Source organism: Lampetra planeri, chromosome 77, assembly GCF_965212315.1.
Source record: "Lampetra planeri chromosome 77, kcLamPlan1.2.h2, whole genome shotgun sequence".
Classification (NCBI taxonomy): Eukaryota; Metazoa; Chordata; class Hyperoartia; order Petromyzontiformes; family Petromyzontidae; genus Lampetra; species Lampetra planeri.
Genome location: NC_136182.1, coordinates 126,261 through 146,756, shown reverse-complemented (window position 1 = coordinate 146,756; position 20,496 = coordinate 126,261). Strand labels below are relative to the sequence as shown.

Below are 20,496 nucleotides of genomic sequence, written 5' to 3'. Positions count from 1 at the left end.
GTACCTGGTACCTCGCCGGCTTTTGCCCACACTGCTGACAGGCCCGGCAGCCCTGCACCCAGGCGGCCACATCTTGCGCTAATTTAGGCCAGAGATACTGGCGACGCAGAGTCTCCCGGGTGCGCCGTTCCCCATCATGGCCCCCGAGCGGGTGGTCGTGTACCAGTCGTAGTAGTTGGGGCCGCACATGGGCGGGAACGCAGATGCACCCCGGCTGCCCAGCGTCGGCCAGTTCCCTCACCACCCCGTTTTCTACACACAACCGGGCATACAAACCGCTCCAGGGCCCTGGTAGTGCATCCTTCCTCTCTCGCAGTGCCGCCTCCACCGCCGCCAGATCCGGATCCCGCTGCTGGGTTTGTCGCAGCTGCTCGTCGTCCAAGCCCGGGAAGGCGCAGCCGACATCCTCTTGGATCCGCCCGGTTGAGGTGGGATGATCCGTCTGTCCCCGGGCTCCTTCTGCAGGGGTTCCTGCGGCGCACACTGCACTCTCTCTCGGGGGGGGGAGTTTAGTTTCCGCGCGCTCCTTGGGTTCTGCTGCCTGGCGGCAGCGTCCCCCCGTGAAGCACGGGCAGGCGTCTCCCTCCCTCGTCTCAGCGCGCACCGCGGGCCGTCTTGACAAGGCGTCCGCGTTCGCGTGTGTTCGCCCCGCTCGGTACTCGATCTGCAGGTTGTACTCCTGCAGCTGCGCCAGCCATCGAGCCATCTGCCCCCGCGGTTCCTTGAATGTAAGGAGGAACTGCAGTGCATAATGATCGGTGCGCACACGACATTTCCTGCCGTACAAGTACGGTCGGAACTGTTTACACGCGAAAATTACAGCATACAGTTCCTGACGGGTTACACAATAGTTCAGTTCGGCCCCGCTCAGGGTCCGACTGGCGTATGCGATGACCCGCTCCGTCCCACCCTGCACTTGCGACAGCACCGCGCCCAGCCCACTGCTGCAGGCGTCAGTGTCCAAAATAAAATCGGTGGTGAAATCTGGGAAAGCCAAGGTGGGGGTGTGGGTGAGGTGGTCTTTGAGTGTGGTGAAAGCCGTCTGGCAGGCCTCCGACCACTGATAGGGGTTCTTAGGGGAGGTGAGTTGGGTGAGGGGGCGTGCAATCTCACTGAATCCCTTTACAAATCGACGGTAATAAGTGGCGAGTCCCAAGAATGACCTGATCTCCGTCAGGTTCCTCGGCCGCGGCCAATCCACTACGGCACGCACCTTCTCGGGATCGGTGCTCACCCCTGCCTCGCTGACTCGGTGTCCGAGGTACCCCACCTCGCGTTGCGCAATGTAACACTTACGTGGCTTGAGCTTGAGATGGGCTGCTCGCAGTCGCTGGAATACTTCCCGCAGCCTGGACCAGTGTTCGGACAGCGACCTACTGAACACTATTACGTCGTCCAGGTAAATCAGGCACTGTTCCCACTGCAAGCCCCGCATCACCAACTCCATCAACCGCTGGAACGTCGCGGGCGCGTTAGTGAGTCCGAACGGCAACACTCGAAACTCAAACAGGCCCATCGGGGTGGTGAATGCTGTTTTTGGCCGATCCTCCTCCGTCATCTCCACCTGCCAGTAACCGGACGCCAGATCGAGGGTGGAAAAATACCGCGCTCCTGCGAGACTGTCGAAGGTGTCGTCGATGCGTGGGATGGGAAAAGCGTCGCCGAGGGTGACTGCGTTCAATTTTCGGTAATCAACGCAGAACCGAGTCGATCCGTCCTTTTTCGTTACCAGTACCACCGGGGCAGACCAAGGGCTCGCGGAGGGCTGGATTATGTTATCGCGTAGCATATCCGTGACTGCCTCTTTGATCTGGGTCCGTTCAGGCGCGCCCACTCGGTATGCAGGGAGTTTGATGGGTCGGGCTGCACCTGTGTCAATTTGGTGCTTGACCAGGTCGGTCCGGCCCACGTCCGAATCGTGCTCACTGAACACGTCGGCGTACTCCCGCAATAACCCGCGCAGCTGATCGGCCTCCCCCTTAGGTAAGGCTGCCCAAGGCACATGTAACGCATCCTGCAGGGGAACAATCTCGGCTCGGGGGGTCGGGCCGACCCGCCAGGCCAGATCCTGGCTGTCCTCGGGGCGGCCAGGGTCCTCCGCCCAGAGTGCGAACACCGAGTCGTTCGAGTGGCGAGCGTGCAGGGGGTGTACGGTGGCTACCGGGGTGCGTCGTCGTATCATTGCCGGGGTACTGTGTGGGTTAAACACACGTATAAACAGCCGGCCCCCATCTGCGTTTACCAGTGTGGCTGACCCTACCACCCCGTATCGCGATGCCAACTCCGGGTGAGGAGTCAGCATTACCTCGCCCGATGGTCGGTGGGTTGGGTCGGTGGAGAGGGTTGCCACTGGCACCAGCATCTCGGCGAGAGGCCCGATGGTGACGGCCGACACCAGCGTAGCGGCCACGGGTGTGAAGCGTGGGCGATTCGGCTCCTGTCCTAGGAACGGAATCCGCTCCCCGCTGCCCTCCACCGTAGCGCATCGTTGCCGGGGCTGTACGTTAAGTCCCAACTTTTCCAGGAGGTCCGTTCCTGCAATGCACTCGTGGCACAACACACTCGAAACGTAGAATTCCTGTGTGCACACCTGGTTTCCTAGACGGACCTCGAGGGAGACCTTCCCCAGCAACCCCATCCCGGCTCCGCTTGCCGTGTGCAGCGCGCGATCCGGGGCCTGCAGGCAGCCCACGTCCACCCCGAGCATGCTGCAGTGCGCGGCGCTCATGAGAGAGGCCACGGCGCCCGTGTCCAACAGGATCCGGGTGCGCTGCCCGTTCACCTGGCCTTCCACCAGCGACGTGGCTCCCGTTATCCCTGCCACCAGCTCCCGCAGCCAATCGCCCGAGGTCCCTGCGCCCTTGGGTGTTGTCGTTGTAACCTGTTTATGGATCACTCGCTCGCCATCATTATTACAGCTGGTTTGGGTCGGGTCTACGTCGATTTCATCCCCCGGTGGTCCCCTCTCTAGGGGGGGCTTAGTGTTTGACCTATGCATCGGCCTCGCACGGGCGAGCTGAGGGCAGTCCCTCATGAGATGCCCTCGACGGTCGCACACATAACACGTCCTGGGAGGAGTGGCGGCTCTGTGGCGAACTTTCTGCCCACTCCCTCCTCCCCCCGTGCGCTGTTGCTCATACTCTGCTTCTAGTCGGGCTATCCTTCCAGTTAGCCCTCCTACCGTGGAGTCTAGGTCCCCCATTTCGGATCGGATGGTCTCAACGGAGGATTGCAGTTGGGTCATATTTTTATTCGTTTCCTCACCTACTTGGTTTACCTTGTTGTCTATCTGGGTTACCTGGCCGGAGACATCCTTTATACCCGTTTGTATACCGGCAACCCATCCCGGGGTTGTCTCGCGGGACACTGGAGGCTCTCTTTCCCGGCCCCTTACCGTCCTCGCGAGCTCCTGTTCCTCCTCCTCGTCTTCCGAGAGCAGGCTCGCAATGGCGCGCTCTCGTCCCAGCCCCCGGAGCTGCGCGCGTTCGCTGTGAATTCTTTCACACTTACGTGCGCGCTCGACAAGGGTGTTAAAGGGAAGACGTGGGCAGCTCATGTCTGGCTGCCACCACGCCGTGCGAGACAGGTACCGCTGGATTTTCTCGGCAGCCAGTTCCTCAATAACCTCAGTTGCGTACCCCGGGCGTGCGATCTTTGTTAACTCGCGCACATCCTCGGCGTAATCACGGAGATCTTCGCCAGGTTGGCGACGGCGCGCCTCTAAGGCCGATTTTGCTTCCTCCTCGTCACGCGTGCCAAAACGCTGATCGAGTCGGCGCATCAGCTCCTCTAGCTGTGTCTGTGCGCTCGCGGGTAACGCTTCTACAAAATCGGCTGCCCGCCCATCAAGATTCATATTAAGTTGACGTACTGCCTGCACGTCCGTCCATCCATTAATTTCCTTAGCCCCTAAGAGATTGCGGGCGAATGCCTTCCACGAAGGGGCCCCCCTGCCGGTAAATATTAGTCTTATTTTAGCGTGAGGTAACGCGGGGGTCCGTACCGCTTCTGACACCAATTTGTGGGGGTCGCTAGCCCCCGAGATCCCTCCCTCGATAATACTAACGGCCGGACTAACATCATCAATCGCCCCCCCGCTGCTAAGCGAACCGCCGCTAGGCTCCTCACCCAGGGTGTGGGAGCCGTCACCCGAGGATTCCCCTCCACCGCGGGTCCGCGTAGCAGGCATGGATAACCACGCACGCGCACACCCACACACAGCTCTGCACGGCACTCACCCAACCCTGACCACTCACGTTAGGATCGCGCACCTGTGTTACACACGTCGTGAACGTGCGCGCACACACGCGTACAGCTCCACACGCGATACCCACTCCTGCGCCGCTCTGCGCTGCGCTGGCCGCCCACGTTACGATCGCGCACCTTGGGCACGCCGATTACGCACGCCGAGAGCTTACGCAAGTAACGAGCGCACGCAAGCGGGGCACACGCCGACACGACGACTCGTCCCCTCCCCCACTCGCGCGTGCACGTCAACACAAATATCGTACAAGGACGATTCTCCTCTCACACGGCTGCGTAGTCACGCCAACACACCAAAAGTGCTCTCCCCGGGCGTTAACGCACACACCTCCGTACCCGCACAATCGTACAGAGACCACGGCCTTTATGCGTACAACGACCACACACTCGCGAATGCAGTGCACGCTAATACCACGTTCCAAAAACACCCAACAACACGGTTTTGTTACTACGCTCGAGATTTTATTAGCCCTTGCTAACCAACCGAGCCACCCGTGTGTGTGTGCGGGACAGCAAGGCGCTTCTAACCCACACTCTGGTGCCGTGTAGCCCTATTCTATGCTGCGCTCTCTGCTAAACCGCTTTCCTACTCGTCCTTACCCCGAACTAACCCTCTCCTACGGATCCTACCCTCCGCTCTGAGGTGTTGTAAGGCGCGCAACACGATACCGTCTGTAGTCCTTGGTGACCTTGCGGCGCTCAGATCGTCCTGCAGACAATCTAGCGGCTCGCCCGATGACTCCTTCGTCGCTGACCCCGTGTCCAAACTCCAGAAGAAGAGAGTTCCCTACTGCCCCTGCGTTTTCTTTTAAACTATTCACATCAAAGGCTAGGCGCCCCCGTCCCGACCGCCTTGGTCTCTCGACCAATCCTGAGCCTAGGATTTCCCGCTCTTTTGCGATCCCGCCGGCCTTTGAACTTTCGACCAATCAGTCGTCCCGGGTCCTGATCCCAGCTATCTGCCTTGCTGACCCGTGTTTGTGTTTGTATGCGTTTCTAACTGCGGGGCTCTCTGAGCTCGCCGTGGTCGTGCGATCTCAAATCCGCCCACGGCGCCGCAGTGTTACTTGGCCTGGGAAGGGTCCTGTCCAATTCCCTGGCCCTGAGAAACCGTGGGGTAACCCCCCTAGGGGGCCCTCGGGTGAAAACTCAGGGTAGGTGACCCGACCACGAGGCCCTACGTGGGTGCGGGTGCGTGTTTATGTGGGGGGGGTGATGGGGGGCAGTGCGGCGGTGGAAGCCGGGCGGCTCCCTGGCTCGGCCGAGCGGCCCCGTCGCTGTGGCACCACAAGAGCTCGGGGTAAGCATTTACACTATGAGATCTCTTTTACCAGTGGCAAAATATAATAGTAGGTTTTTACCCTTTTAACTGGTACAAAACTGACACCTTTATTCAAGGCATCATGTTTGCAATGACCACAACACAAGTAGTCAAAAAAGCAAACAAAAAGAAGCAACTCTGATAAGGATGATAAAAGGGTAAAAACCTACTATTATATTTTGCCACTGGTAAAAGAGATCTCATAGTGTAAATGCTTACCCCGAGCTCTCAATACTCTGATATTGCACTGTGTTTGAGTTGTACGCCTTCTGGTGTCATCTGGCCCTACACCAATGGGGACTAGGCTCTAAAGAAAGCCGTCTCGGGTGTGGGCCAATCAACTTCAAGGACAGTGCATATTATCATCCTTATCAGAGTTGCTTATTTTTGTTTGTTTTTTTGACTACTTGTGTTGTGGTCATTGCAAACATGATGCCTTGAATAAAGGTGTCAGTTTTGTACCAGTTAAAAGGGTAAAAACCTACTATTATATTTTGCCACTGGTAAAAGAGATCTCATAGTGTAAATGCTTGTGTTGTGGTTATTGCAAACATGATGCCTTGTATAAAGGTGTCAGTTTTTGTACCAGTTGAAAGGGTAAAAACCTATTACTATATTTTGCCACTGGTAAAGGAGGTCTCATAGTATAGTGTAAGTAGTTTAGTAAAACATTAAACTCATCACGAGACAGCCTCAGACTGTCTCGCGTCTCCCGAAGTCACAGGGAGCAGCACCCAGGGCCCTGCGGACCGCCGTGGTCGTGGTGGCGAGGAGTGACGCGTCGCTCGTGTGAAGTGCACGGAGAGTCTGTGGCGGAGTGGTTGAGCAGACCGAGAGAGCCACGGCAAAAGGACTACGACGCCATGGTGGAGGTGATGGTGGTGAAGGAGGGCTGGCTCTACAAGCGTGCTGCAAGCATATTGTAGAGGTGGTTACGGGAAGGGAAGCGGACAAACACACAGGGGTGTCTACATCCACACATAGGGGTGTCTACATCCACGTCCGCAACGGTTAACCCTAGGGGGGCTATGGGTGGCGCTGTGATCCCCCATAGCCCCACCCCTCGGTGGCGATTGGTATAAAAGGCGGGGAGCCAGAGGGCTCGGGGTCCAGTGTGTGAAGCTTTAACCAGCGAAGACTGAAGACCGGCAGATAGGCCCTGGAACTCCCCTGGCTCACTGTCCTTCTCAGGGCCGGGCAGGGCAAGCCAGCGGCGCAGCCCTTAGAGCCTCAGGACCGATGTTCTTGTAAGAGCCGGTCTGGTTGGCTGGGTGCCGGGATCCGTGCTTAACCAGGGCCGGATCAGACAGCCTCCCCTAGCACTCTTAGAGGAGGACTGGGAGTAGATCAGTCGGGGATAGTGTTAGGGGTGTACTCCTGTTGAGTACGGGTGAAGGGGCCGTTACCCCTTCAAGTGTTATGTTACTGGCCTTTGGTTTAATAAACAAGTGTGCCTCGACTACGTTGTCTCTGTCTCGCTGAGAACCCACTACAACATGACTCGGGCGATGAGAAATCAGGCGCACAGGCCGACAGAGAGGGAACTGAAGACCACGCTCCGCTCGCTGTCCTCCAAGCTCGAGGATATGAGCATATGCAACGACCTGATCGGCGACCACGGAGCCGCCCTCCAGCGCTCGCTCAACGACCTGGAAACCCTTCAGCTGCCACCCGAGTGCAGCAAGAAGCTAAAGGCCATCAATGAGCGCGCCAACCTGTCAGATGCTGCTAAACAATGGCGACCAACCACCGATGGCACCGTGGAGACGATGAGCGGCAAATCCGACCGGGAAGTGACGAGCGAGGTGCGATATCGAAGCGGCACCAAGGCCTGCGCACCAGGCGGGATCGAGACCGTAGTCCCGACCAGCGCCTGAACTCGTGGAAGTTTTGGGCCGAGTTTCGGGCTCAATCTCGCTCCCACCCTGTGCCGTTGCCACTTGCCCCGGTCAGATGTTCTCCACATTCATGTCCCCCGGTTGCTGCTGCTATCGGCAGATATCGGGAGGACAGGCCAGAGTTTTCTCCCGGGTCTCGTGCGAGATGCACGGTCGGCGGCATCGCTGGTGCTGCTCCATCCTCCGATAGCTGCTGTGGAGTGCCGGGTCTGGAAGGCTGACCGTGGCTCTCGTCCCCTCGCTGGGGAGGCGATGAGGCTGAAGTTCCCCCCGCTCGTTCGACCTCAGGGCTTCGCCGGCGAAGCAGCGCGGTTACTGCCTCCAGCAGCTGATCCCGAGAGGATGATCTGCAGCGGCGGCGGCGCTGGGTCTGCACCGCCGGGTTGGTGGAAGGTGCCCACACGGGACGAGATTAATCATAAGGAAAATAGCAGTCCCGAGATTTTATGAGGATAATTGCTTCAAAATGAAAAAGACACTTATTTTGTTAAAAATATCCAGTGGCCAATCGACCACTCACCATTTTTAAAAGGGGGGACTGTTGTATATATGCCTCGCCCACACAAAGGATATCTCGAGGCTAATTACTCACAAGCTGGCTTGAGAAAGTCATAAAATGTAATAATAAAAAGAGCAGCAAACCCAATGGGGGCTAATGAGATTCCTGGGGAAACCCCACACGGGGCGAGCAGCTGCCTTGGATCCCGCCGATGAGCCGGGGGACGAATTCTGACTCGTCGGTTCCGGTTCCGAGCAATTCTCGTCCCGGGCCCCTAGAGCGTCTTCTGGCTGAGTCTCCCCCCTTGGGATCTTGCGTCAGCTGAAGCGAGACATCCCACCGCTGACACAGATGAAGAGGAGTCGGAGACTGGTTAAGCACTTTTTTATTCAAACGAGCCACACTCGCTCCTCAAAACCAACCACGAACACGCATTTCACAGCTCCTTTTAAACCCTCCATCTCCACCCTCCTTCCTAATCCACATCTCTGTCTCGCGTGCCGTGTGCGTGTGAAGTCAGTGCCCTTTAATCCCTTGACCCCCGTCTAGTGTATTCCCGTGCGCGTGATTGGTGTGTGCTATGTTGAGTGCGGAGATTGTGTGTCTCTGTGGTGCGAGTGTGTGAGGATGGCTCGGACATCCCCTACACAGGCATACCTTGTATAGCGCTCAAAATGCGTTCTTGTTAAACAGTTGCTATAAGTGGTATGCCTGTATTTCCTACCAATAGGGGTAAGTCGTCATTGTAGCCATCACAATGACCCGTAGTTGTTTCTGAGTTCTATGTCAAGATTCTGGCCATTAACCCCAAAACAACTCAGCATCGTTGTTTTGGCTTTGGAATCTACGTTGTTGGGTTTTGCTGAAAAACATGGACGGAGCCAGGTAGGTAAATGGGAACAAGTATGACCCGTAAAAACAAAGTTTTTCACTATATATCCTTTATATGCGTGGCGGCTAGAGTCCTCTCGTCCTCTGGCTTGAGATGGCTGCCACCTATGGGTCAGATGATTGCATTGCACCATTAAGCAATTGGTAATTAAATATATTTTTGTCCTAAAAAGTGTAAAATTTTGGAAAAAAATGTTCACGAAAATTAATTGTCACGCACAACGAGTCTGTGTGGAAAATGTCAGCTCGATTGGATCACGGGAAGTGGGTTAAAAAACGACCGAAAGATTTGCACGGTCGTAAGCAAGCAAGCACGCAAGCAAGCAAGCGAACTTAATAGAAAGGATTTAAAAATGGGGTTTGGTTCACGGTTCCGAACGAAATGGCGGGCGGCTGAACCTCACTCCCTCCTCACTCGAGGCTGGAAACACCACGTGACCCGGCACCCGCAATGGGCCGCTTGAGAGAAGAGACGGGAGACAAGATGGAGACAAGACGGAGAGAAGACAGAGGTAAGATGGCACCGCGTGTGTTCTTCCGCGGCATCATCGCGAGCAGTGCAGTTACGACGCGTACAGAAATCTCGTGATCAACCGCGAATGGTCCAGTCACAGGGGAGCGATCGGCCAACTCTGTACCTCAATAGACTTGGGACACAACTGCACATCCGCGATAGCTAAACCCACGAGAGGGAAGAGTTTGCCGTACTCGAATATAAAAATATATTTTTTTCACAGAATATAATTCACCTTTCATCGTCATATCACGGCACAAGGAATCCACTTGTAAATGTTGCAGAGCGGTGCGACCCCGGTGTGTGAAACAAATGGCTGTGCAAGGGACTGGACTGTCATGAGAATAATTCGCGTTCCCTTGAAAGCCTCCGCACATCTGGGCTCGTAACGCCTCGCACGACTCACCTTGAGACGTTGTCGCACGACAGCCAAGCAGACGTTTTAATTATCGGACAAATGAGGTATGATGGGACACATTAACATGATGAGTACTCTTTGGTTCTTTCGGTAAAGTCACGTAGGTATAAAATAAATTAAATCACGTTTTGTCGTGTTGCGCTCGAAACGTCGTGATTTTATTTATTGTATACCTATGTAACTTTACCGAAAGAACCAAAGAGTATGGATCCCTGCAGTCACGAAAACTTCAAATCATGATTTTACATGATGGGTTTTGTTTTGTGCAGTCATTGGTGACCGGGCTGAGACCATCAAACTCACTGCATTTGAGAGCCCAGTTTAATCACAACCATGTGTCTATCTAAGTCTATGGGTTTCTATAAAGTGTACTGGTCTATATTTTCATGTATGGGTCACTATATTAGCCATTGGCTTTCTGTGTGAGTGGTTGGGTCTCTGTGTGAATTTATGTGTCCCTGTGTCCATTAGTGGGTTTTATGCCCGCCTTTGGGTCTCTATGTGAATATATGGTCTATATGTGATATGGCGTCCATGTGGATATATGGGTCTCTTTGTGAATCTGTGGGTATCTGTGTGAATCTATGGTGTCCATGTGAATCTATGGGTCTCTTTGTGAATCTGTGGGTCTCTGTGTAAATTGGTACGGGGTCTCTATGCCAGTCATTTGTGAGGCAGCACGATAGTGCACGTTGCAAAATGAACGTAAAGCTACCACGTGTCTGGGAGGCTCAACCGTGACACGTGGTCAGCTGGTTGCCCCTCCCTCCACCACCAGCAACGCCCACATTTTTATAGCCACGCCCACACAGTTGAGGTCTCGCGTTCTACATCTCCATTTTCAGACGGTCCAGACCAAACCAGGACTTTGGTAGCTTTACATTAACCTAACGAGGCATTGTGGTTCAACTTAACATCGCTACGTTGCCAGCGTCTTGATTATTGGCTCTATGAGGGTTAGTTTCTAGCAGTGGTGAGTTGATTAGTACAACTTGCTGTATAAGTTAAGGTGGCTTGGGACTAGTTGGCTCGACTTCTGGCTTCTCGAAGTTGAGGTCTCACGTTCTCCTTCTTCATCGTTTGCCTCATCTCCTTGCTCTGCCGGTGCAACTTGACCTGTTTAATAAAGAGAGGTCAGTGATGAGTGCGTGATGAGGCTAAGTGAACAGTGTAGAATTGTGCAACAATTGCATAGATAACGAATACAGGTACGTGTATAACAACAACAGCCGTTCACAACGTGGCAGTGACGTCACAACCGCGCTTGTACCATGATCAGTGCACTTTGAGGTTCCGTGATTTGTCAAATGTTCGCTGGCAGGAGGTCACGGAACAGACCCAGGTCTCGTGGGATGACTGAGATGGCTGGCAGATGCGCCACCAGTGCCCCCTACTGTGACAACTTTCTAAGCTTTAGCTGCCTCCTCCGCCCTCCGCTGTTGTTGGAGGGCGACTGTCTCCAGCTGCTCAGCAGCGTCCTTCACGAACCTCATGCGCAGAGGCCGATCTTGACACCACTGGTACCGTTCATCGGCAAGTCCAATCAGCACACACACACGCGCCCAGTGTGCTACTGAACTACCGCACTAATTCTTGGGTGGATTTTCCCAGTCATTATACATTTTTAAAAAAAATGTAAGTTCTATGAAGACCAAACGAAGCCTAATTACTGCTTGCAATGGCATTGCTTTAAAACATAACAGAAGAATCGATCATTCACCAAAACATAAAAAAAACTATTATTGACTCGAGCTGCGAGCCCGAATTTAATTAACTTGTTGAGCACTCCCTTCTCTTCCCAGACAGTCTGGACCATCCTTCTCACATTCCCAACCTCCAAGCAGTGCCAGATTATCCTAGTAGCAAAAGTAGCTACATATGCTTCTTATCAATGTCTTATTATCCTCGTAGCAAAAGTAGCACATGCTACTTATCAGTGTCTTATTATCCTCGTAGCAAAAGTAGCTACATATGCTACTTATCAGTGTCTTATTATCCTCGTAGCAAAAGTAGCTACATATGCTACTTATCAGTGTCTTATTATCCTCGTAGCAAAAGTAGCTACATATGCTACTTATCAGTGTCTTTTAATCCTCGTAGCAAAAGAAGCATATGCTAGATTTGAAGCTTTCGTGACTGCAGGAATTCATACTGCTAAATTTTACATCCATCTTCTCGGTGACCTCGGATTAGCCGAGGTCACCGACCCTCTCTGCGATTACATTTACTTGCAAGTTCCATCCCTAGTCTGGTTGCAGTAGCTCTCTCGCTACTTTTCCTCCTCAGCAGTCCGCCTGCTGTATTGTTTCACCTGAAGACGATGGCTTGTGTTGCTATCGAAACGTCGTGATTTCTTAGTTATTTTATCTATCTACGTGACTTTACCGAAAGAACCAAAGCGTAGAATATGCTACTTATCAGTGTCTTATTATCGTAGTAGCAAAAGTAGCTACATATGCTACGGGCTCCCGCACTTTCAAGGGCCCCGCACTAAATGCTTTCAAGCTATCAATTCCGGTTCAGTGATTCTGCACTTGCTCTACTGTGATGTTTCCATCCGACCTGCCTCCGAGTACATCACCAGGCTAAATATCTGTGAGGCAGCCCAGGCACAGGATCCGCTCCACCTCCGGTGGCTGGGAGCTTCCCACATTGACATGCTAATCTCTCACATTTACATTAACGTACAAATTTCTTCTCTAGCTCCGCCCACTTACCCTTGGGTTGAGCCCACCAACAATCCGATATAAACTCTTGTTGCAGCAGCTCTTTCTCCTATGTCAGCAGTTCTCCTGCTGAATCTATTCCACCTGATGACGGTTGCTTGTGTTGCGATCGAAACGTCGTGATTTAATTGATTTTATTTTATACCACCGTGACTTTACCGAAAGAACCAAAGAGTATGCTCTGTTACTATATTACTATACCGCCTTCGACTTTTATTAATCCACTGGGTGTTTAAGGTTAGCGATTGTCGTATAATTTGGCTGTGCAACAAATGAAAACCTACAATTACTTTACTATGCAAGTTAAAAATGTATATGTTTTAATATTTCCAGCCTCAAGCACCCGGCTCATGAATCAAAGTCACTTCCGTGCCATGACAAACTTGCGTGACGAACACAACGGTCCCCCATGATGTAGCCTTGACCAGTCAGTCGAGGCAAGTGCTGCTAGCGGGTAACACCTCGAGAGGGTGATGTGGCCAGAACCACGCCCGGCCACCTTTGTCTCAGCAGTGCTGGCGTTTACACAACGCAGCGAGGTTAGGGAATTGAACCCAGGTCTCTGGTTCTTAGCCTCTCTCGCTCTCACCTCATCTTATCCAACTGGGTTCATTGGTTGCATTTCTTGAGCCCTGTTGAAAGAGAAGTGGACACGCGTCGATCACACATCCCCACCCTCGCCCACCTGCAGCCTGTGTCACTGGCACGGCTGAGAGTCTAACCCACGTCTCACACCTGCCTGGCACCCGCATGGAATCACTGACCACAGCAATCACAGACCCTGATTTGACAGACATCCTTTGTTTAACTAGGTGAGAGCCCATTGAGTTCACCATCTCCTATGACTGACGCAGTCTCACATCACCACCCCCACTCATATAGAGCCCCGTCACTGACAGCAGCCACGGCGGGGAGTCTAACTCAGGGTGCCCAGCTGCCAGGAGCTCACGCAGGCTCCACTGAGCACAGCTCTTAGTCACAGGCAGGCAGGGAGCTGGAGTCAAACTCAGGCCCTTGGAGAGGGCCGGCTCAGGGTCTCTGGCGTGGCCATTGTGAGCCGTGTTCTATCACTCACTGTGAGGTTCTGGCGCAAGTGCGGTCGATACTCACCGGACTTCTGGTTCTCTTGGCTGACATAGTCTCATCCTCCCCCTGCAGTAAAAAACAACTCCAGCAACAGCAACCAGAGCAGCAATGACTCCAAGGGCGATCCAAACTACAGGTAACGGAGCTGGAGCTGAGGTTGGTGTGGGTGTTGCGTCTCTCGGTTCTATTAAACACAAACACAGACGACACAGCAACACGTGAACACCCAAGAGATGCACACAGTCAACGTCTTCTTCCTCTTCCTGCCATGTCCCCCTCCTCTCGTGCGGTCTTTGCCCTGCAGCTCCTCCTGCTCTGCTCGTTGCTGCCTTGGGCCACCTCCGCGTCTACTCCCCAGTCACTAGAATCCGCCGCATTCGCCACTTCTACTCCCCTCGCTCTCGGCCTGCACCTCTGTCTCCGCCCTGGTGCCGCCACGTTCATCGCCCTTGCGGTTGCCCCCTCCTCTACTAAGGGAGCCCCAGCCGTGTGAGCCGACTCCCTCTCTCCGCTCGAGTGAGATGAGCACCGCCACTCCCGCCTCCTTCCCCAGCTCTTCAGTTCTGACCGATCCATTCCTGTGATCGCCGAGATCCATTGCACCATCCTCGTTTCTGTGCTGCACAGCGTCTGCTCCTCCTGGTTGTCAGGAGGAGCAGACGCGCTGTGGCTTTATTGAACGCGCATTCTGGCTCTACACGATACACCTAATGAGGACTGTTTTCCGGAACACCGGGGTGATGTATCGGCTGGACGCTGCTAAGACTCTCATCTCCTTGTCGAAAAGTAGTGCCGTGAGGGTGCTGCATCCATTGCAAGGTGTGAATGAATCGACTGTAAGAACGATTTAATTACCATTGCATGTTTTACTGTGCGTGTGCGTGTGTATGTTTTGAGTTTTTCGTGTGAAAAAGCAACACACTCGACATGCACAGCGATGCAATGGGAATGTTCACACAGTGCCGCAAGCATCTCGCCGTCCAGTCATTGAGGACTTTAGATGGCGAATCGGCGACAGAGTTGGGGGCGAGCGTCGAGCTGGGAAATCATTGTCAGGGGAGATTTATTTACCATGCATGTTTTAGTGTGTGTGGTTTTTTTGTGTTTTTCGTGTGAAATAGTACCACACTTGACATGCACATGGCTGTGCCGCAGAGTACATTTTCGTGGTAAATCTTGACAATAAAGAGAATTTGGATTCTTGCTTAGCGAGAATGATAAAGCGGTGGGTGTTAAATAGATCCAGGGATGTCATAATGCAAACCTGGTTCATTGTGAAAGTTCAGCTGCAGATACCCGATGTCTTGCATTCTTGGCTTGTCGTGTCGATAAACCGTGACCTCACAGCGATATCGTCCAGCGTCGTGGGTCTGGATGTTGCTGATGGTGATGGAGGCGTCACACGTGGACTCATCACCCACCCAAGTCACCTGCAATGGCCTGAGGCTTCTCTTTCTGTGTATGATCTTATACACCTTGACGGCAAACGTGAGAACACACCAGGGCATGACTGTGTGTCCACATAATACACGTGCTCATATTCCAAAAACTGACATAATATATAAATAACATTGAATTATAACAGATAAATATATAATACACTTACGAAATTACTCTTCTTCAGAGTAGAGAGATCGGAGAGAATTTGAGATTCTATACTGTTGGCTGAAAAACTTTAAAGTTGACAATGGGACTAGAAAAGGAGAGGGGGTGACCTCTATTGAAATAAATTAGCATGAACGGCATTAATAAAGAACATGTAATCATCACTGTGAGCAGGAGGGTGTAAGTAATAGTGTGCAAGTGTGACAGTGACGCACCTTCTCATCGTGTCCGTCTATGGTCCTGAACCACTCCACCAGCGTGTGTCTAATACCCGTGATGGTGCAGGTGTAAGAGCAGGGCAGGAGAGCCGTGCTGCCTACTGTGGCGTCCTTTGCATCCGGGGTGACAACAGCCAGGTCTGTGGACAAACCCACGATGGTCACATGAGCAGTGGGAATGAACCTCTGGAGGAGGTGCTGCTGGTCTCACAACGCAGTGGTGACAATTAGGACAGAGAAAGCGGGCAAATACTTTCCGTTAGACGAAGCATCTCTTTCGGTCTCTAGCAGAGCAGTGCAATTTTGGACCCAGGAACGCAACCATAGTCTTCCCGTTAGGTCTATTATTTGCCGAACGCGGTTTAGCCCAACGCGCCCTTTTCCAGGAACGTAACCCCCGCGCTAGACGAGCTCTGGCTGGTTTGTTTAACTGTCAAGAGCTTGGAATGAGCCCAATTAAGTGCAACGTCAGATAACCAAGTATAATTTTACGATGCTTTCCTCAGTACTGTTTTGTTTATTCAATTATTTCACCTGTTTAATCGGTTGAGCGGGAACATCTGTTTTGCAAGGGTACCCAGGTAACCAGGATAAGATGACAAAGTCATGCGACTTGACATCCGGATTTACAAACAGGTCGCTTTGTCTTGAACCCAAGCTCTCTTAGCAGAGCTAGTTCAGAACTCTGACCTCTGAGCCATCCAGCGACCTCATAAGCAAAGTTGCTTAAAGGTTAAGGCCCAAGCCAGGATTGTATGCCAATTGGACACCAACATCGAAGAGTCACAGACAGGAATTGAACTCAGATGACCATGGATCTATGTGCACGGTTCTGTCACATGTACGTATTCATGTTGAACTGTTTTCACATAATAATAATAATAGTTAAATTTATAACGCGCAAATTTGCAGACGTAATGGCCGCAACTCAGAGGCATGGAGCCGAGCTCAGAGTTGCTGGAAAGCGTGGTTATAGAGGTGAGTTTTTAAGTGTCACTTGAAGGAGACGATTGAGGTGATTCTGCGAATGTCCAGAGGGATATCGTTCCAGACTGTTGGGGCTGCCACCGAGAAGCGGCGCATAGACATGACCATCCTGGATCTTGGTATCAAGAGGAGGTCGTGAGTCACGCTGCGTAGGCATCTGCCGTGTGCTGAGCTGCAAGTTGTCAATAATGAAGAAAGGTACGGCGGGCAGGCAGATGTGAAGGCATTGTGGCAGAGGCAAGCGATCTTGTATGTGACCCAACTGGCGATGGGTAGCCAGTTGAGGGCACGGAGAGAGGCTAGTGAGTCGAGACGGGGATGAGTGTGGGCAATGACGACGCGTGCTAGGTTGTTTTGTAGTCTTTGAAGTTTCTTTAGGTTGCCAGCGGAGGTCCGCTGGCAATTTCAGTAAAGATGAGAGGACGTAGGTGTCTGAGAGCCTTCAGGTGAAAGTTACATGAACTGATGATATGGTTGGTTTGACGGTCGAAAGATAAAGTTGAATCTAGGATGACACCGAGGTAGCTGAAGTGGTCGGTGAACTTGATGTTGTGACCGAAGATGTGTCTGTGTGTGGGGAGTGCTGCTGAATTGAGATGTTGCTTGGTACCTAACATGATGGCCACTGACTTTTTCGGATTAAGGGCTAGGTTGTGTGCAGTGAACCATTGTTGCACGGCGGTGGTACATTCCGAGAGCCTCTCTAATCCAGATGCATTGCTAGAATCGATGGCGGTGAATAGAATCGTGTCATCCGCGTATGAGTGATGCTTAACACCGAAGCTTGCGATGGGCCGGCCGATCGGGGAAGTGTAGACCGTGAAGAGCAGGGGACCTAGTACAGAGCCCTGGGGAACCCCGCATAATGCTGTTGTTTCAGGCGATGTGGACATGCCCATCCTGACTGAAGATTGCCGGTCAGAAAGGTACGAAACTATCCACTTGAGTGCTGAGCCGCATATACCGAAGTCGGATTTCAGGAGGGAAGTAAGGAGCGAGTGGTTGATGGTGTCGAAGGCTGACGAAATGTCCAGACTTACAAGTGATCGTTCAAATGTCATCGAGAACTCTAGTGAGTGCTGTTTCTGTGGAATAGTTTTGACGGTAAGCTGACTAGAAGCAGCAGTAGTTTGCGGAGGAGGTGATGTGTGGTTTTAGCTGGGCGAGGGCTAGTCGTTTAAGGAGTTTAGAGAGGTTCGAGAGATTAGTGATTAGACGATAACTAGATGGGTCGTCCGGGTCGAGACTTGGTTTCTTTAACAAGGGAGAAACCAGGCCAGATTTGAGGTTGGACGGAAAACACCCCATGTTCCTGATCATGATGGCGAGTTCCGGAGCACATTGCTTGAACAAGGAACCTGGGAGCACGTCGAGTGGAGATGACTTCAATTGAAGTGATTCAATTAAAGAGAAAACGTCTTTTGTAGACACCGGCTTTAGCATAGTTAGAAAGGTGTCTGGGTGAGTGCTTACAATTTCAGGTAACTTGAGCGAGGTACAATGGTGCGATGTGTGATGCAAGAGTTTGCAACGGTGATTAGCTTGTTGGTGAAGTAATTATTAAAAGAGGTGGCAAGGTTCAGTGAGGCCAGGGGATCGCTAAGGTGAGGGACCATGGTGCTACCAGGATGTAGAAGGTCTTTGAGGGTTTTCCATAGAATGCGCGGTTTTATGGTTGCTGTCTTGATGCGTTCTTCAATGTAGGTGGAACGTGAGACAAGGATAAGTTTGTTAGTTTTCCTGCAGGCAACTCTATAGGCAAGTCGATCAGCAGGTAGACCACTGTGGGATGCGATACTTTCAAGGCGCCTCCTGGTTCGCTTAGCAATGATGGGGTCTCTTGAGAGCCAGTGAGTGTCGTGGGAAGACTGCCTAGCAGTTCGTGATTTTAATGGAGCTAGTTTGTCCAGCGCCGCCCTCATGTCAGCTTCTAGTTGGGGAGCACAGACGGTTGGGAATTTGGAGGGAAAAAAGTATTAGGCGGTGATCAGAGTAACCAGTTTGGAAAACTCCCAGTGCAGTGATGCGTCGATGCTGCTCAGATTCCAGAACCAGGTCGAGCATGCTCTCAACATTTGTTGTGGAAGCTCTGGTGGGGCCTGAGTTTGTGATGACCAGGTTATGGCAGACCAAGGTTGACTCGAGGTGACTATCGATGGAGGCTGGGGTATTGCCGGGGCAATTAAAGTCACCTGTAAGCACGAGCCTGTGAGATGGGTTAGGAATCAGATAAAGGAATTCCGAAAGCTCGTTTAAGAAGGTGTTGATGCTGCCATCTGGAGGGCGATAGATGGATATGATGGAAAAGCACTCGTTGTTAGTAGTGAGGGATACGGACTGGACCTCGAAGGTGGCGGGAGCCATCGGTAGATAGAGCTCTTTAATTTTCAAGTGAGCATTGTAAACGACCGCTAAGCCACCACCCCGCTGGTTAGTTGCGCGAGGTTTATGAAGAACCTTGTATCCTGGGGGCGCAACTTCCAGAGAGATGGCTGGCGGGGAGTCTTGCCTGCACCAGGTCTCAGTGATGAGCAAAAGGTTGATGTGGTGGTCCGAGATGGTGTCGTGAATCAGGGCTGATTTGTTGGTAATGGTAGAGGTGAGGCGTCGAGGGAATAAAAGAGATGGCTGGTTGAAGGTTGACCTGTGAACGGCGGCCCCTACCACCTCTGCAACCACGGTGCCGATGCAGTCTCTGACGTTGACCACGTAAAAGCCCAAGGCCAGAGAGCGTCCTCAGGAGCGTGGGTTCCAGGTGCAGGTGATGAAGAGATGGTGCATGTCGTAGCCCTATTATATCAGCCCATGCTGCACCGATGGTGCTGATGAAGGGGCCCGGATTCGCGTGGACTCCAATCAGCGGCCCTGCTGCCCGGAGCAGCAAGGCGGAGTAGCGTTTTCCAAGCTCCACGCTGTCAGCAAGCACTTCCCCGTACGTAGCGGATGCAAACACGCCCGTGTAAACACTCGTTGAGCGCGTACACGGGCGTACAGAACCACGCAGGCGGGGCGGACAATGGAGCAGCCAGAAGAACACGAAGTCCAGTGGATTAGCTGACCACGCGCTGTGCTCCAGCTCGCAGGTGAAGCAGCAGGATGGACGAACCTCGCAGAGCTCCCGTTCACTGGTGGTGCATGGGCAGCAGGCAAGCCAACTCTCTCGTGTTGAGGAGATGACAGTCTGCTTCGCGTTCCCACTCGCTGATGGTGTTGAACAGTGGATAGAGCACGTCGAGCTCCCACTTTCTGGCGATGCTGGGGCACGCCAAGCTCACACTCGCTGATAGTGCCGGAAGAGGTGCCTTGTGAGGACGTTGCTGGCAGGAACCGTACCCAGGGCGGCTGTTAAGCCGCGCTGCATGAACAATGCAGCCAGCGTCCTCCAGCCTCGTGAGTCGGAGCAGCAGGCCTCATTTACCCCGACTGCTTTTCAGCTGTGCCATGTGGCAGTTAAGCCGGGTTGTGTGCCACTGCAGCAGCCAGCATTGTTCACATGTTGTAGCGCCGCGAGGCGTGTGCAGTGAACACGGAGGCTGGCGGGGTTGGGTGCAGGGATCTGCCACCACCCAGAACTCGGGCGACGCCAAAGTAACAATGAAAATAAAAAAACAAAATAAATTATAAGAAAAATTTAGTGGAAGATGAAAGTAAGAAGAGCAGTGGTGAGTGAAGAAGGACGTGGGTAAGGTACGAGGTGTGGTTACGGTTGATAAACTGTGAGAGCGACCCGGGACTGCAGCCAGCTGCGGCACTGTCGCCATCTTGAGAGAGTGTTGTTGTTAATGCACACACACAAGAAATGGAGATCGATTCAGAATCCTTTAGGACACAAACAAGCACAAACATTACTTAGAATTTGTTAAACAAAGAGGAAGGGGGTGATAATTTTGGACCCAGAAAAGCAACCATAGTTTTCCCGTGAGGTCTATAATTTGCCGAACGCTGTTTAGCCCAACGCGCCATTTTCCAGGAACTTAACCCCCACATTAGACGAGCTCTGCCTGGTTTAAATGCAAAGAGCTTGGAATTAACCAAATTAAGTGCAATGTCAGATAACCAAATATAATGTT

General features: G+C 52.6%; 1 protein-coding gene across 4 annotated transcripts in view; it reads right to left on the bottom strand.

The window, feature by feature from the left end:
* LOC144738110 (cell adhesion molecule DSCAML1-like) overlaps nt 1-20,496 on the bottom strand; it is a 146,313-nt gene that overhangs the window by 61,529 nt on the left and 64,288 nt on the right. For 2 of the 4 annotated variants that reach the window (XM_078621020.1, XM_078621018.1), the window contains exons 8-12: nt 15,437-15,579; nt 14,881-15,091; nt 13,641-13,800; nt 13,120-13,162; nt 9,978-10,920 (exon numbers count right to left, since the gene is read on the bottom strand). In XM_078621020.1, the coding sequence (XP_078477146.1) occupies nt 13,126-13,162; nt 13,641-13,800; nt 14,881-15,091; nt 15,437-15,579 (551 nt within the window). In that variant the 3' untranslated portion in view covers nt 9,978-10,920; nt 13,120-13,125. Of the gene's footprint in view, nt 1-8,349; nt 10,921-13,119; nt 13,163-13,640; nt 13,801-14,880; nt 15,092-15,436; nt 15,580-20,496 lie in introns of those variants that run through there. The other 2 variants (XM_078621019.1, XM_078621021.1) reach the window with 2 other exon arrangements.